This window comes from Bufo gargarizans, chromosome 8 (genome assembly GCF_014858855.1).
Source record: "Bufo gargarizans isolate SCDJY-AF-19 chromosome 8, ASM1485885v1, whole genome shotgun sequence".
Classification (NCBI taxonomy): domain Eukaryota; kingdom Metazoa; phylum Chordata; class Amphibia; order Anura; family Bufonidae; genus Bufo; species Bufo gargarizans.
In genome coordinates, this window is record NC_058087.1 from 14,223,129 (window position 1) to 14,241,600 (window position 18,472).

General features: G+C 44.5%; 1 protein-coding gene across 1 annotated transcript in view; it reads left to right on the forward strand.

Annotated features, from left to right (window-relative positions):
- Positions 1 to 16,267, forward strand: part of TTC21B (tetratricopeptide repeat domain 21B) — a 71,421-nt gene extending 55,154 nt beyond the window's left edge. The window contains exons 23-29 of the mRNA XM_044303163.1: positions 880 to 1,030; positions 3,616 to 3,777; positions 4,836 to 5,031; positions 7,642 to 7,866; positions 12,774 to 12,894; positions 14,831 to 14,898; positions 15,272 to 16,267. Of these exons, the coding sequence (XP_044159098.1) occupies positions 880 to 1,030; positions 3,616 to 3,777; positions 4,836 to 5,031; positions 7,642 to 7,866; positions 12,774 to 12,894; positions 14,831 to 14,898; positions 15,272 to 15,349 (1,001 nt within the window). The 3' untranslated portion in view covers positions 15,350 to 16,267. The remainder of the gene's footprint in view (positions 1 to 879; positions 1,031 to 3,615; positions 3,778 to 4,835; positions 5,032 to 7,641; positions 7,867 to 12,773; positions 12,895 to 14,830; positions 14,899 to 15,271) is intronic.
- The last annotated feature ends 2,205 nt before the right edge of the window (positions 16,268 to 18,472 follow it).

Here is an 18,472-nt window from a genome sequence, read left to right on the forward strand (position 1 = left end):
GCTCCCTTAACAGTGTCATCCACAGCGTCCTGCTCCTTTAAAGCTGACCTACAGCAGTGAAGAAAAATGGCTGGGTTGTTATGGAAACCTGGTGTAAAACTGTGTGTATGTGGAAACTAAGGGCCTGCGAGCTTCTATTGGCTGATAAGGGACATGTGACCAGGCTTCTATTGGCTAATGCATTTTTTGGGAATATCTCCGGAACGGTATGTGCTAGAGAGCCGAGACACGGTCTAAAACCTTCCCGGACACCTGATGTACCTGTGTGCCAAATATCGTAATTGTAAATGTGACGATGCAGACTCCTTTAGCGGACATACATACACACACACACACATACATACACTCAGCTTTATATATTAGATATTGAGCCGTTCTGTCACAAAGGGTTAATTGTCTGTCTAGCTGTGTTAATGGTACTTTCAGTTTGTGTCAGTCATCTAATTAACCTTCTCTCTAAATTATTTCGATTTTATAACACTTATTTAATCTGCATTCTTATCAGTAAGATAAGTAGTAGGAGTGTTTAGAAGGTCAGAGATCAGAAATAAGGAGCCATGATGGAACAAAGTAAAAATGCAGAGCCTGCTACTAGAGAATCTCAAGGCTGCACAGAGAAAGGGGCTTCAAATTTTTAATAAAGGCCAATTGAAAAAAATATTTTTAGCTCAAAATGAGTACAATGCAATAGTAAAAATAATGCCCCCAAAGGTGTACATAGCCTTTAAGTCTAAATATACTGTATAACTTTTCTGAGTTAAAATCCATACGTATGCCCCAGATTTTGAAGCCACTGACTGATGATTTGGAGAGTTTCTGGGACTTGTTGTGTTAGCAGGTTCCCTGTCGTTTGAACCGGTCATTCTTACTCTGTTGCAGATAATTATGCTACTCTTTCTCGCTTGATTGACCTCTTGAGAAGATCTGGAAAACTTGACGAAATACTAAAGTTTCTCGATATGGCAGAAAATCACTCATCTAGAGCAAAGCTGGAACCCGGCTTCCACTACTGCAGAGGGTTGTATCTATGGTGCGTTCATTTCTGGTCTATTAGCTTTATTATTGTGCAGGATGTATACACTGAGCAAGTACAGGGGTGATCAGCATCCCCCTGGATTAGTATTAATATCCATAGGTGACAAGGGGTTGGTTTTCGCTGAGTTGTGTTTGTCCACATCTTTTCATAAGTCAATTAGCTTAGGAATCATTCTGCATCTGTCAAGGCTTGAACATCAGTTTTTACCGTTCATTAAAGGGCATCTGTCAGCAGGTTTGTACCTAGGACATTGGCTGACCTGTTACATGTGCACTTGGAAGCTGAAGGCATCTGTGTTGGTCCCATGTTCATATGTGTCCCCATTTCTGAGAAAAATGATGTTTTAATATATGCAAATGAGCCTCTAGGAGCAATGGGGGCGTTTCCATTACACCTAGAGGCTCTGTTCTCTCTGCAACTGCTGCGTCCTTCAATTTGATTGACAGGACCAGGCTAGCGTGATGACATTTTCACTTCCTGGCCCTGTCAGTCAAAGTGCAGTGGGCGAGGCAGTTGCAGAGAGAGCAGAGCCTCTAGGTGTAATGGCAACGCCTACGTTGCTCTTAGTCACTTATTTGCATATATTTAAAAAAAAATATTCTCAGCAATGCGGACACATATGAACATGGGACCAACACAGATGTCTTCAGCTGCCAAGTGCACATGTAACAGGTCAGCCAGTGTCATAGGTACAAATCTGCTGACAGATGCCCTTTAATAGGAAGTGGGACATCAGGAATGGTTAGGACTAGTGTATGGAGGTTCTCTATTCTAATCACTGATGGAAGAGACAAAGCATCATTTAAAGAGGTAACAGAATCATTAAAAATAATGCGTGTAGATTTTGCTGTTACATATTAGTTATGGTGCCCCCTGTGGTTGTTTTGACCCCATCTCAGAATTTCCCATCTTATGTGTCCAGTGCTGGTGAGATGAAGCCGTCTGTAGCGCACTGACCCTTACTAGTGTCCTGCACAGTAGCAGGAATCACTCCACCACCCGTGTACAGGATCTGGACTGGGCGACTGAACATTTGTGACCAGCGTACATTAGGTGGACATTCTGAGAGGGAATAAAAAGAACGGCAGGGGGCGCCATTACAAGTTTGTTACAGCAGTAGCCACACACAGGAGCAATTTTTTAAAATAATTTTACAGGAAAATTGCTTTCTTTGGTGTAATCTAATAGAGAAACGTAATTCCAAATTGTGGGACAACCCCGTTAAAGCTGATACTTGTTTGGGTCTCCAGAAGTGTTTAAAAAAAATAAAAAATTTAAACCATGTTTAGTGTTAAGGTCTGGCCCAACTATCTGTTAAAAATAGGTTCAAGTCAACTTGTGAGAATTGCTATTCTTTTGCATAAGCAAGGGGAATCTTACTTTTTTAAAGGGATTGTGCGTCTGAACTGTTCCCTTTTGTTCCAGAGAGTCCTCTGTAAATAAGCTATTCACACGGCCTCTTACGAGCAGGTGAACCAGGCTACAAGTGTTCAGTTGCAGCGCCACCACAGGGGAAATAAAGCATTACACGGTGCCCTCTGATATTCGTGGACTGTCTGTGTAACCCTCAGTTGTGCTGGAGATTTTTTATCCTTTTACATAAAGCGAATAGAATAGAATAGCAATATATATTTCTGGAAGGCCCCTTTAGAGGTCATTCCACTACTTAAAGGGATATTTCCATCTTGGACTTTTACTGCATATCAATAGGATATGCAACATATATATCAAACAGGTGAGAGTCTCGCCTCTGGGACCCTCACCTATCTCCAGAACAGGGTCCCAAATTAAACAGAGGCTGTGCATGCGTGGCCACCAACTGGTTTGGCTATTTTCATTAGTCCCATAGTTGTGAATAGAGGGGTGGCTGCGCTTGCATGACCTACTCTCCATTCACTGCTATGTGACTTCCGGAAATAGCCTGACGCCCTCGCTCAGGTTTCTTTTACAGATGTCTCATAGCAATGAATGGAGAGTACGCCGTGCATGTGTGGCTTGCTCTCCGTTTGCTTTGGGGGCCCCGTTCTAGGAGTAGAATCTAGAGGTGGGACCTGCAGCTATCTGACATTGATGGCATAGCCTATCCATATGCCGTAATTGTCCCAGGTGGGACAACCACTTGAAGTGAGTCATCCTGCACCTTAATTTTTTTCCCAAGGCTTATAATGGCATATTTAGCTGAGTAATACTTACCGTACAAATCCCGCTACTCCCCTGCTGCCGCTACCCAAGTTTCACACTAGTGTGTCCGAGCCTCCAACGCTGCCGTTTCTTCATGGGCATATGACTGCTGCAGCCAACCACTGGTTATAGCAGATGAGGTCACCTCTGCAGTCAGTGACTGGCTGCAGCAGTCAAAGTCATTGCTGGAAGCCATCATACAGACCAGCAGAGGACTCTAGAAAGTGGCGGAGCAGGAGCAGCGTCGGGAGTCAGTAAAGTGAGGATTACAAAGTGCATTATTTTAGACCATTCTGAGCTTTTTGTCAAAAGCTTAAAGGGGGTGGACAAGGTTTAGGGGAGGATTACGGAAAGACTGTATGTTGTAAATTCACTGCTTGTCTTATTGTTTTCTGAAGGTACACCGGAGAGCCTAATGATGCCCTTCGACATTTCAATAAAGCGCGCAAAGACAGCGACTGGGGACAGAGCGCTATCTATAATATGATTGAGATCTGCTTGAATCCTGATAATGAGACAGTAGGAGGAGAGGTCTTTGACAATCTGGATGGTGACATGGGGTACGGTCCATTACCGGATTATTTCTGTGCGTCACAACCTTCTACCTAGAGGAATAATAGCTGTAGTATAACACACTGTGTATAATATCCAGAACGCTCCATTATAAAAATTATTTTATTTTTTTACTGATAAGTGATTACTTATCCTCTAGGATCCCCACCAGTCAGCTGTTTGAGAAAGCACTGGACCTCGCCATAGCCTTTTCTCAGCTCACCATGCACAGCGCCATACATTATACAACAGCTGTGCTTGGAATCGCAGCTCGACCCCATTCACACTGAGCTGCTTCTAGGCTATGTGACCGATGACATCACTGAAAGTTGCAAGAATGCCGCGCCTAAAGAGGACCTGTCTCCTCTCCGGACATCACTTTTTCAGTAACTACTTGCATTCCACATGCAATAACAATTCTGGAGCATCTTTTCATATAATTGTATGCTGTACCATTCCTCTCTTATTCCTACTGGAAACGTATGAATAAATGCACAACTGGGTGTCCCTGCAGAGACTGACAGCACCTGGTTTATTAATAAAATCTAGTAGGAATAATAGAGTATGGTACAACATAGTCATAAGAATTGATGTTCCAGAATTGTAATTTTTTGTGGAATAATATTTACTAAATCAGACATGTCAGGAGAGGAGACAGGTCCTATTTAAAGGGAATCTGTCACCTCCATCTAGTACTATTAACTGTGGCATACATGAGCAGTCCCACTGGCACTGACTCCAGATTGCTACTGTATATGGGTATACCCAGTTCGCCCACTGTGCCACCGCCATCCGTCATTGTAATACATTGAACCAGAGTCATGAGCCACGCACATAATGGAGAGGAACACTTTAGCGTTAGCTCATGTGCCCTGTCAATGTATTATAGCAGTGGTTTGCAGGGAAACAGGCAGAGTCTACACATATAAAGTAGCGCTCAGGAGTGAGTGTGAGCGGTAGTACTCATGTAATGCCTGAGGGAGGTGATAGTCTCCCTTTAAAAGCCACCAAAGCAGCAGATATATATTGCACAACGGTAATTGTACATTTTACTCTTTTATTGTAGGAATTCCACCGAAAAGCAGGAATCTGTGCAGCTCGCTGTCAGAACTGCCGAGAAACTTCTGAAAGAGCTAAAGCCACAGACTCTCCAGGGTCACATCCAGCACCGGATCATGGAGAATTATTGCCTAATGGCAACCAAGCAGAAAGCGAATGTAGAGCGAGCTCTGAACACATTTACAGAAGTGGCTGCGGCAGAGGTGATGTCAGGTCTCGTACTGTATACCTTTTAATCCATAGCGTAGAAAAAGGGTTCTAATAACGCTGCAGCTGCCCAGCGGAGCCTCCGTAAGCTCTATGTGGGCTCATCTAGTATGGCCCGAGAGCCGCAGGGGCACCACTCTTAGAAAAGTAATGACTCCAGATTGTTTGAGTATACATTTATGGTGCGGCCTAGCATGGTCTAGAGCAGTCTTCCTCAACCTTTTTTCAACCCTGGCCCTCTTCTGACCTTCTTTCCTTCCTGTGGCCCCCCTGTCTTGGTGGGCGTGCAGTGGTGGAGTGCGGAAGGGGGAGGGAGAAGGAAGCTGAACCAACGATCTTCAGATTTTCTATTTTTTTCACTTCTGACTTTTCTTTTACTCATTACTGTTCTTCTCACCTCCCTCTCTGACCGTCTTAGTCTCATGTCATGGCCCCCCATTTATGCAATTATATATTTTTTCCTCTGTGGCCCTCTCAGAATATCCTGGGGAGCCATGTGACCCAGAATTCAGGCTTCAAAAAGTAGCACAATGGGGCTTTTCTGACTTTCCTGCACAAAAAATTTAGCAAAAGTTAGCATTTTTACATGACTTATTCCAATTTTGAAATGTAGGTGGGAAAGTGTGCGTGGTTAGCTATGTTAAAGTTTTTTCTTTTATAAAAGCAATCTCTCATACTGTAGTCCAGGTTCAGGAGAATCTATCTTGCTAATTTTTTCATGATCCGCTCTTCCGTTGCGACGCTACTCCCCCTGCTTGCTTTTGGCACCTGATATGCTAATTATTAGCATTGGTACAGGGAAGAGGAGACATCAGCTTTTCTCCTTGGCTGTGACGCGGTCCAATCGCTGCAGACTGCTGTATATTTTTAATAAAGACCAATTGAAAAAATGATTTTAAGTCCAAAATGATTGAAATGCAATCAAAGGTGTACATTGCCCTCAAAGGTGTACATAGCCTTTACGTCACATGCCGGGTCTTTAAAGCAGGGGCCCGCTCCGCCATAGCAACCCGGTCCCTGCAGTTTCCTACAGCAGACACTGGCAGAGCTAATGTCCACGATCGGTGGTAATGCTGATCAGTGACATTTAACCCCTCAGATGCCATGGTCAAACCTGACCACGGCATCTGAGCATGCTGAAAACCGGAAGTGCGCGCTTCCGGATATGCAGCGATCGGAGGAGCTGGAACTTGTGTGCAGCAGCCCCTGTCATAGTCTATGACACAAGGCTGCTGCACAGTCTTTCCTATGGAGCCCTTGCCTGTAATAGGGCTCCATAGAAAAGTGCATTGGAGTCTATGATAATAGCTATCAGATGGTTCCCTATGGGAACTATAAAAAAGTGTAAACAAAAAAAAAATAATAATAAAGTTTTTACAACTAAAAATTATAAAAGTTCAAATCACCCCCCTTTCCCCAAAATGAGAATAAAAAAAAAAAAAATATATATATATTTATAGGGGTCAGAATATGACAGCAAAAAAGCCAGGGAGAAAGAAACACCCATTGAGAAAACCAAATGTCTCCTCCTCCCTGTACCGATGGTCTAAATTAGGCTACTTTCACACTAGCGTTAATGTTTCCCGGTATTAAGGGTCGTAGGGTCTCGATACCGGGAAAAAAAACACTTCCGTTTTGTCCCCATTCATTGTCAATGGGGACAAAACGTAACTGAACAGAACGGAGTGCTCCAAAATACATTCCATTCCAATTGGTTGCTTTCCCATACCGGAGAGCAAACCGCAGCATGCAAGACGGATCCGTCATGACACAATGCAAGTCAATGGGGATGGATCCGTATTCTCTGACACAATAGAAAACGGATCCGTCCCCCATTGACTTTCAGTGGAGTTCATGACGGATCAGTTTTGGCTGTGTTAAAGATAATACAACTGGATCCGTTCATAACGGATGCAGACGGTTGTATTATCAGTAACGGAAGCGTTTTTTGCTATACCCTGCCAGATCCAGCAAAAACGCTAGTGTGAAAGTAGTCTTAACATATCAGGCGACAAAAACAGCAGGGGACACAGTGGCGGAACGGAGGGGTATTTTAGAAAAAAAAATATGCTTGCATCTGTAGGGGCCGCGCTATCTGGTAAACATACCAGTTTGTAAACCATAATCCCATTAAAGGTTTAAGGATGAGACAAATTTATCAAACGTGGCAAAAAGCACATCAACGTGGACTCAAGCAAAACTGACTGTAAATATTCCCCCAAAGAGTTTTACTGCAGTAGTCTAATATTTTTTAATGGGGTTGGCTTATCTCATACATTGGCGGCATGTCGCCAGAACGGAGCCTGGATTGTGCATGCGCGGCCGCCCTTTCTAAAATAGCGTACTCGGCTATATTCAGCATTCCCATCAAACTGAATGGGAATGTACACTGTGCAAGAGCAGTCACCGCTCCATTCCCTTCTATGGGGCTGACTGAAAATGCCATAGAAATGAAAGACAGGCAGCCGCACATGCAGCGTCCGCTCTTCTTCACTTTGTGGGCCCGGTCCTAGAGATCAGACATTAGGGGGGGGGGGGATTTCCTAGAGATGGGCCAACCCCTTTTGAGTCGTATGCTGTATTGAACCCATGTTTTTCTCATCCAGAAGGACCATGTGCCCGCTCTTTTGGGTATGGCCACGGCTTACATGATATTAAAGCAAACCCCAAGGGCGAGGAACCAGTTGAAAAGAATTTCTAAAATGAACTGGAACCCAACAGACGCAGAGGAGTTTGAAAAGAGTCTGCTGCTTCTGGCCGACATTTACATTCAGTCGGGAAAACACGACATGGCGGGAGAGCTCCTGAAACGCTGCCTCCGTCATAACCGGGTATGTATAAAAGTGAGGGGGTTTATGGCACCTCGTACTTTGGATTTTGCACATACTGGTTAAATCCTCATTTTGTTGAAATTTTCCAGGGATTGTTAAAATGCATTTAAGGGAACTGTAAAAACTAAATTCCATGTCCATGACTGTAATAAAAATTAGGTTTTCTCATAATTGACTCTAGATAGAAAAAAAAACGATGACTAGCGAATCAGAAAAATGCCTTTTATCAGAGCAAAGAAGAATCCTCTGAGGGCGCCTAATGTTCCCTTTCCAGAAGCAATTACCCTGACAATGCAAACTGCCGACCGACTCCTTCTCATTCGTAACAGATTTCAACTCCAAAAAAAAAAAGCTCATTGGTATTCAGTTTATGTGATGCTCCATATTATTCACACTAATCCCTGCAACATATTGTGAGCTCTGTAGAACTCTTCTTGGTCTTCATGTCGATGAATGGAAGAGAAGAAATTACAGCTTGACTGCCACCCTTTAGATTTTTTGTGGTCACATAGATGAATTTCCCTCCACATAAATGCTTCAATAGTGTTGTCCCAATATCAATTAAAGGGGTTTTCCAGTGGGGAAAAAAATTGTCGCACTCCAGTGGGTTTAAAAAAATTACAGAACCGATACTTCATCAATCGTCCACCGCTCCCATTTCGATGCTGCCCGAGTCCCCACTGGTCTCTACTTCCTGGTCCTCTCTCGCACCAAGGAAATATCTGCTCTGCCAATCATGAGCAGTGACCTGCCTCAGCCAGTAATGGGCTGAGTGGGCATGTCCTCTGTGTCGCAACAGGACCAGAAATCAGAGACCAGCAGGGACTCGGACTGCATCTAAACAGAAGCAACAGTGAATATCATTTTTTTTTTGCCAAAAAATTCTGGAGCTTCTTTTCTTCTTCATCTCTTGGTCAAGATATTGCTTCAGTTCGGTGCTGGAACAAATGCTGCTTTACCAGAATTTCTGGATTAGCAGAGGACAGATCAAAGGACAGGGCTTGTCCGGCCTTGGAGCCAACAACCCCTGGAGTCCTCCCCTGTGCCCCTAAACATAAAAAACTCCACTCACCTGTCCATGGTCCCTGTGCTGCTCTGTTCCCAGCTGCTTCTTTTCCCCGCTGGACCAGGAGGCTGATTGATCCTGCGACCACTGCAGCCAGTCACAGCCCTCAGCAGTCACAGTGGCTAGGAACACCATGTCACAGCACCGCTCAAGCCACTATGACCGCTGGGGCTTGTGATTGGCCCATGCGTTCACGGAACCAAGCAGTTCCTAGTCCTGAGGGAAATGGAGCAGTGCTGGACCATGGACAGGTGAGTGAGTTTTTTATGTTCAGGGGCACAGGGGGAGAACCTCAGGGGTTGTCTGCTTCAAGATCAGACAACACCTTTAAGATTACCGTGCAGTTCTGTGCTACCAGATGTGCATTTCTGTATTATCAGATGTCATATTAAAGGGGTCTTCTGGGGGGAATAATGTTATTTAAAAAAAAAAGGATCTGAATGATAGAAGCTGACAAATGATCATTACTCTCCACAGATCCCTGCTTTTCTCCACTTATGCTCAACGTAGAGGAAGTTTCCCCACTTAAGCGTAGGTTCACGTCTGCAGCAACCTCCTCCGGTAGACTGATCCAGCAGAGGAATAGACTACCGGAGTTAGCCATATCCATCATAGCCGGACACTACCGCGCACTGCTGACTATAAAGAGATCAGATGGGGATTCAGCTGCTTACCGGCATAAATGCTTTCAGCCTTACAAATACCACTACACGCAGTATCTTGTGTCTGCCCGAAGGCCAGCTTTTTTGCCGGAAACAGGGCCGTCGTTAGGGGAGGCAAACAGGGCAATTGCCCAGGCCCCCCATCCCTAAATGGGGCCACCTTCTGAGCTGCCCAGACAGAAGTGGAAGAGAGCTGCTGGCCGCACCTCAGAAGAGCACAGACACGAGGAGCACTGGTCCCTGGTCTCCCGCCCACTGTGGCCCACAGGGTCCTTATGCTGTAGTGAGGAGCTGGGTGCTGCATCCATAGCACCGGCTCCACAGCCGTCAGACAGACCTTCCTCTCTCTCACCGGAGGCCCTGCACTGTGAATGTAATGGCCTCCTCTATCTGCCCTGGTTTACTGGTGTGTTCAGAATGTCACCCTCTAATGACCTGACATATTTGCGGCCGGCCCCTCTCTCCTCTCTGTTCTGCAATTAATGACAAGGGCTGCTTGTTGGCAGACATAACCTGATAGGTGCAGCTGGACAGTCCAGACCCCGGACTAAGGCTGCTTTCACACTAGCGCCTGCCTTCTCCGGCGGGTAAACAGCCAGCCGGATCTGTGCTGCCACTAGTGCACGCGTGCCGTCGGAGGTCCGCTCTGGCCCCATTGACTTTAATGGGGGCGGGCCGGAGAATGCCGAGAGGCGGCTGGAATAAAACTACGAGCCTTCAGAGAACGTACAGGACCTGTCCTCCGCATCTTCCCCCCCTTCTCCCCCACTGTAGCCTAAATATAATGTAATATTTATAATGTATCTAATGCTTGTCTATCTCACAAATATCTTTATTTCTGCATCCTCTATCTACCCATATATCTTTATCCTCTGTATTTCTCTTAACTATCTATCTTATATTTATCTATTACATAACTATCTATCTCATATCTATCTAGAAAAGTAAATTCCACGCTGCTCCCAAAAGTTGTTCAATGCAACGTTTCAGTCCTCTTACCAGGAGTTTTCTCAAGCATTATAAAAATACTGATGTGAGAAAACTCCTGGTAAGAGGACTGAAACGTTGCATTGAACAACTTTTGGGAGCAGCGTGGAATTTTCTTTTCTAGTTACTTGGATGCTGGATCACGTCCACAGCTGCTGGCACAGCGTCATTCACGTGGCTCCTGCTGTGCCGCTTGTGTTTAATTTTAGTTGGATATCTCCTATCTATCTATCTATCTATCTATCTCATATCTATCTGTCTGACTTCAGTGAAACAAGTGGATTCCTTTATTCACCCAACACGCAATGCCATTGAGTGTTTGGGTGAATAAAGACATCCACTTTTTTCATTTTTACTTGCATTTTTATATATATATTTTTTTCATATTTCTTTCTATTTGTTATTTACTTTTTTACTTTGAATTCAGAAAACACATTATCTTCATGTCCCTGCTGTCTGTATATACAGAGCACTGGTTAAGATGACTTTTTTCAGGTGTTTTCTGATTATTTAAGAGAGTTAAGCAAGTCTTCTGAGCAAACTTGCTAAGGGAAGCACACTTAGGGCTCATGCACACAAATATGTGCGGCCGTTCCGTGCGTTGGAGACCTCAATTTGCGGTCCCCAATGCACAGGCACCATCTATGCGGTTGCCGCAGACGGATCCAGACCTATTCAACTTGAATGGGTCCGTGATCTGTCCGCACCGTAAAAAAATAGAACATATTCAATTTTTTTGCAGTGCGGAGGCACGGACAGAAACACCACACACTCTGTAGTGCTTCCAAGGGGTTCCATGTCTCCGTTCCACACTGCTCCTTTTGGATTGTGGACCCATTGAAGTGAATGGGTCCGCATCCATGAAATGGCGAGCACACGGTCGATGCCCATAAATTGCAGATGAGCAACGGCCGTCTGCACGAGCCCTTAGGCTGAGTTCACACTTCAGTTATTTCCATCAATTATTGTGAGACAAAACCAGATGCACATCAAAAACACAGAACAGGAGGAAATCTTTCCATGATAACTTATCTCTGAGCAGACTTCACTACTGGTTTGGGCTCGCAATAACTGATAAGAATAACTGACCAAATGACTGAAGTGTGAACTGGGCCTTACCTGCTTCCTGACACTGGCTCTCGGCTCTGACCCCTGCTCAGGTTCCTGGATATCATCATCCATTTTGACGCTGCCTGCAACCAATTATGGGCCACGGCGGTGACTTCTCCTCCTTGAGTCAAGTGAATAAATGTGACTGTTGATACAGTACTTCAGAATTTGGGGCCCTGCTTTTAATTTCGCTCAGGGCCACATTTTCTCTAAAACCGGCCCTCTGCAGGAACAGAAAACCAGGGTAGGATGCTGCACATGTGAACCTTCCTTAAAGGGAACCTGTCATCAACTCTATGCTGACCGTACTGAGGGCAGTATGAAGTAGTGACAGAAATGCTGATTTCCGCGGTGTGTCACACATCAGCTAAAAGTAAGTGGTTTCTGAGAACCAGCATCATAATCATTGCAGCCCAGGCCTGGAAAAGAGTCAAATCTACCTGAGAAGAGGTCCTGGTTATTCCTAATCTCCTGCTCTCCCGCCCATCTGCTGATGATTGGCAGCTCTCTCCTAGAGAGAAACCGAGAAAACTAGGTAGAAGACTGTCAGCCATCAGCAGGTGGGCAGGAGCAGGAGATCATGAATAACCAGGACTCTTCTCAGGTGGCCGGGACTCTTTTCCAGGCCCAGTCTGCAATGATTGTGATGTTGGTTCTCGGCAACCACTTACTTTTAACTTTTAAATGACAGATCCGCTGAAATCAACTCACCTGTCTCTACTTTATACTGCCGTTAGTATGGGCAGCATAAAGTTGATGACAGGTTCCCTTTAACTAGTCCCTGGCAGGGGAGGCTCACCGCTGTGGCCAGTGATTGGCTGAGTAGGTAGTCCAAGCCATTTCCTGTGTGTCCCCAGGCACTAGAGAGGAGCGGGGTAATCTGTGAGTAATGATCTTTAACTCCCTCCACCCTCATTTTTATTAATTTTTTTATTATTCCCCCGGAAAACCCAGTGGTAAAGGAATTTTGCTGTACAAAGGATAAGCTAAATGCAGAAAGTGGAAAGTGAAATTATAGTAATTGTAGAAACAACAGGTCTTAATTTACCCTCTGCTCTCTCACCATTACTCTTTTGTTCCAGTCCTGCTGCAAGGCGTATGAATACACTGGGTACATCATGGAAAAAGAACAAGCCTATAAAGATGCCGCCAGCAACTATGAGCTGGCCTGGAAGTACGGCAACCAGACAAACCCCACAGTTGGTAAGGAGGAATGACGCCATAGGCCTGGAGATCACAGGCTGCGGACAGAATTACTAATAGTCATCTGAAAGGGAGGTCCAGCTTTATACTCCAGGCCACCAACAGACTGTATAGTCTAGGATTACTTGTAGTAGTATAGGGACGTGTGCTCCTCTCTGTATACAGGTCATAAGAAGAACCCTACCAGGCCAGTGTTTAAAGGTTTTTTTCTAGGAATTAACATACATACATGAACTTTGAGAAGCCAGTCTGACCTCTGGTACCCTACACAAGAAGTGAATGCTTTGCTCGCTCCTGCTTCTCTTTTCCATGTGGCTATGTCTGGTACTGCAGCTCCGTCGCGTTCTCTGGAATTGACAAGGACATGGTTGCCACCACCAGAGTTGTGATGCTTCCTCCTTTTTCATGCTCTCTGGGGTCTCATGGATCAGCCTGTGATCCAGTGGCATTCTCAACTGGAAACCTCATTCCAAAATAAATGACCCCTGTGAAGGGTCCAAATACTATAGGGTCCAACCCCTTTAAAAGGTAGCTATCATTTTATAAAACTTAGAGAGCTGTCAGATGTTTTGGTCTGTGAAGGTACGAGTGCTGAGACCCCCACAATCACTATTATGAGGGGTGCAACCAGACTGCTGATCAATTTGCCTCCTTCGTCTTTGCTTCTATTTGACGGCTCTCGGAGCTCTTCTGATGTCAGGTGAGAAAAGGATCGGGCATGTTGAATTTCAACACCCAATACTTATAGTCTAAAGTAGGGATGGCCAACCTGCGACTCTCCAGCTGTTGCAAAACTACAACTCCCAGCATGCCCAGTCTGCCTACAGCAGGGCATGGTGGGAGTTGTATTTTTTCAACAGCTGGAGGTTGGCCAGCCCTGGTCTATCGTAGGGTTGCACAAGCTTTTCTGGTTGGCGGCCACATTGTGGGACTGAAGCAATCCAAAGGGCCGAAAATAAAACTTAAAGGGATATTACCAACTGAAATATTGTATTTATGGCATATTGTACATACAGTATATACCATACATGTCTAGTGACACTTCCAGGATTCCCTAATCTAATGGAAGACTACATGAAAGAGGCATTTGAGCAGCCTCCTGACATAGACGCACATGTCTGGTACCAGATGGTTGGGGGCCGCACAGAATGATATTGAGGGCCTCATGTTGTGCACTTCTGGTCTGTAGGGAGATAATCGGCCACTGAAGGTGTCTGGTAGCGGCGTACTCCCCTCTCAACACAGTCAGAACATGAATATTCAGCTGAGCGTGCATGTGCGCAGAGAATATGGAAAGGAATAGCTGTTGGCCGACAGCTATTGAAGGGGTGTATTAAAGTGGTTGTGCCAAGTTTTAAAGTTATCCCCTATCCACAGGAAGGGGGATTACTAACAGATCGGTGGGACCCCCAACAATCCTGAGAATGGGGGTCCTGTTCCCATAATCTGGTGGAGCAAATATCATGAAGTACAGAGCTCAACTATTTCTGATGGTCCCATAGAGCAGTGTTTCCCAACCAGTGTGCCTCCAGCTGTTGCAAAACTACAACTCCCAGCATGCCCGGACAGCCTTTGGCTGTCCGGGCATGCTGGGAGGTGTAGTTTTTGCAACAGCTGGAGGCACACTGGTTGGGAAACACTGCCATAGAGAATGACTGGAGCAGCAGGGCACATGCTTGTCCTGCCACTCCATCAGATCGAGGGGATTAGTGGGGGTCACAGCAGTCAGACCCCCACCAATCTGTTAGCTATAACCTATGCTGTGGATAGGTTATAACTTTAAAACTTACGGCATAACCCCTTTTAGGTACAAACAGTGCAGGTCGGGGCACTGGACCTATGAAGATCGAGTACTTATCCTGATACCTAGAATCTGTATCTGTCGCTGCCGTGTGCTCTATTCAGATAACGTATGCTTCATCATTTTTATTTTCAGGATACAAATTGGCCTTTAACTATCTGAAAGCAAAGAGATATGTAGATGCAATCGATGTTTGTCACAAGGTAAGGTCATTTCTAGATTTATACATAAAAAGTGTGATATCTCACTGACACAACTGCTATGAGGAGGCTGCAATGTCTGCTAAACCTGCAGCGCAGCGGGGGCAGGGTGGTATGATCAGGGACAAGTGTCTGGGCTGGGGTCCCTGCCGATCACAAGAACAGGGGCCCATGCTGCCCGGGGTCTCTAGTGCTCAGGCTCCTGCCAATCAGACACTTATCCTTTATTCTGTGGATAGGGGAGAAGTCGTCTTCATGGGACATGGATTATGAGATGCCAGATTAAAGGAAATTCACAGCCCAACTATTTCTAATTGAATATATTAAAATGATATATTTTATATTTTAGTCACCATACGTTTTCTCTCCTCAACAGGTCTTAGAAGTCCACCCAACGTATCCAAAAATAAGAAAAGACATTCTTGACAAATCCAGAGCTGCGCTGCGGACTTGAGGAGATATCTGGAAACTGTTAGACAGAACGGTCACTCGCTGTATGGTAGAAGCAGGGTTCTGGAATGGTCACATCCATGCAGGGTCTGTACTGAAGCTACTTTTGGGAATGTGCCGCTTCATGGATTTAATAAGCCTAGGAATGGACGAGAAGACCTAAAAAACACAACAAAAAAACGGAGTGTGCAACCGAGTCATAGTAGTTTTGCACAAAATATTCAAAGAAAGCAGAGATACAGCTTAGCTAAAATGGTAAAGCTTAGCTCATCTGGCCCCATGGCAGACTTCCGCCCAGCAGTGTAGTCCTCGCCTGTTTTCCTAAACGTCCTGGGAGAGGTGCATCATAACAAGGTAAAAATGGGGGAGATACCTAGGGCAACCAATCAGGCTGCTGCTTTTATTTCTTAACAAGATTTTGCGCACTGAGAATTGGAATGTGATTGGTTGCTGTAGTCAGATCCTCTGTTTCCTCTGCACTTGCCACATTTTGATTAAAGAGGACCTCTAACCGCTCCTGACACGCCTGTTACAGTACGTACTTGCATTCCCCCCTGTAATAACAATTCTGGAGCATCTATTGCTATGACTCTGTTGTGCCATTCCTTTATTATTCCTGCTAGAAGTTATGGATTTTGTTAGAAGCTTGCAGTAAATTTATGGATGGGTGTTACCAGTTGGAGGGGGGGTCCCCTGAACAATCCGACACTGGCAGAAATGATTGGATAGCAAGACATATCATCTACTAGTAACACCCTGCAGTACCTTTTGCTGCATTTTTTATTTTATTTTTACTTCTAGCAGGAATAATGCAGGAATGACACAGCACAGAATGATAAAAATAGATGCTCCAGAGTTATTACATAGAAACATAGAATGTGTCGGCAGATAAGAACCATTTGGCCCATCTAGTCTGCCCAATATACTGAATACTATGGATAGCCCCTGTCCCTATCTTATATGAAGGATGGCCTTATGCCTATCCCATGCATGCCTAAACTCCTTCACTGTATTTGTAGCTACCACTTCTGCAGGAAGGCTATTCCATGCATCCACTACTCTCTCAGTAAAGTAATACTTCCCGATATTACTTTTAAACCTTTGCCCCTCTAATTTAAAACTATGTCCTCTTGTAGACGTTTTTCTTCTTTTAAATATTCTCTCCTCTTTTAGATGGGGAATGGAAGTCGTTACTAAAGCAGACATGTCAAGAGAGGTTAGAGGTCCTCTTTAAGCTTATGGGACAAAGGGCCAATGGAAGGAGAACATAAGGGAAATAGCGTGTTTTTTTTTTTTTAACATTCCAACTTTAGTGTCCTTTTAATTTGGATCTAGGTGTAAAGTGTAGATCCTGTGGGATCTGAGCCAGGTGATAGATGAGGAGTCAGACTGATAGCATTACTAAAGAACATCTGTCATCAGGATCAACCCTATTAAACCAGGCATGATGCCTGGTGAGTGTTGATCCTGATGAGTAAAATGATTCAGAGATGTAGCACTTTTCAGTCGTATGTAAATGAGGTCTCGGTACACATAAAACATAAACATAAAAACTAAAATGTATTTTAAATAGCCATAAGTGTACTTGAAGTCCATACCTGGCTTAAAATAGAAGTAAAGCCAGTCAAAATGATCTTCTGATACGTCATGAAAACATTAGAAAGGACGTCAACCGCAAGTGATTTTTGGAATGAAAAGGGTTTTAAGGAGTCGATGTCCCCTCTGTTACTGAAGCTCTGAAGTTCTCATATAGGTCTTTTGTTCGGTAGTGGCCGATCGATGCCGAAAAAAAAAAATGAAAAATCCAAAACATATCCATAGATCACTGTTCACCTGACGGAGGCCAAAAGAGTGTTCTTTTGGACGCCATCGGGACGGTATATGTCGGCATACCCTCTTCTGTTTTATGGAATACCTGTAAAAAAAAAATACTATACTGCGCAGTTTACCTGTAAGGGCCTGTTCACATCTGCGTTGAGCTTTCCATTCTTCTGATCCGTCAACAGAAAAAGAAAAAATAACTGGTTGGTTTATTCCCCATCAGTTGTGCTCAGTTTTCAGGCAGAACTTTCCATTCTTCTGATCCACCAGAAAACGAGAAAAATGAAAAGATAACCATTCCATCTTGTTTTAAGCTTTACCTGGGATTAGTTTGTCAGTTCCGTTATTTTTGACTGGAGGAAAAGTACAGCAGGTGAAGTTTTTTCTCCAGTCAAAAATAACGGATGTCTGACACAAACTGATCACAACCGATGCTGAAAATAAAACGGATCCGTTTTTTCTTAATTTTTCTCTAATGACGCATCAGAAGAACGGCATGCTGGACGCAGTTGTGAACGCAGCCTAATGTGGGCGTCTATGGCGATAGTGTCATGCATTAGACATGTACGTTGGAAAATCCTCATGATGTACACTTTCAATAAACGGTACAAAGCACAGTGTGAAAAAGCCCTTATAGAAATCTCTAAGGTTACTTTCACACTAGCGATTCTATTTTCCGGTATTGAGATCCGTCATAGGATCTCAGTGCCGGAGAAAAACGCTTCCGTTTTGTCCCCATTCATTGTCAATGGGGACAAAAACGGAACTAAACGGAATGTTCCAAAAAGCATTCCGTTCCGTTTGGTTGCGTTCCCTTACCGGAGAGCAAACCGCAGCATGCTGCAGTTTTCTATCTGTCATGGGATGCGGTGCAAAATGGATCCGTCATGACCCACAATGCAAGTCAATAGGGACGGATCTGTTTTCTCTGCCACATTCGAAAACGGATCCTTCCCCCATTGACTCAGTGGAGTTCATAACGGATCCGTCTTGGCTATGTTAAAGATAATACAACAAGATCTGTTCATAACGGATGCAGATGGTTGTATTATCAGTAATGGAAGCGTTTTTACTGATCCCTGCCGGATCAGGCAAAAACGCAAGTGTGAACGTAGCCTAAGCGGTGCCACAGGCGGATCTACTAATCTAGAGACCCTTCTCATACTGGAGACGGGTGCTGTCTGATATAACTGACTTGTGATCTCAATTATGACATAAGAAGATCATCTTGACTGGATTTCCCTTTAAGAACCTGTCCGAAATAGTCTTCACATCGCTGATCCTTATTATACTTGGGTTATGCAGG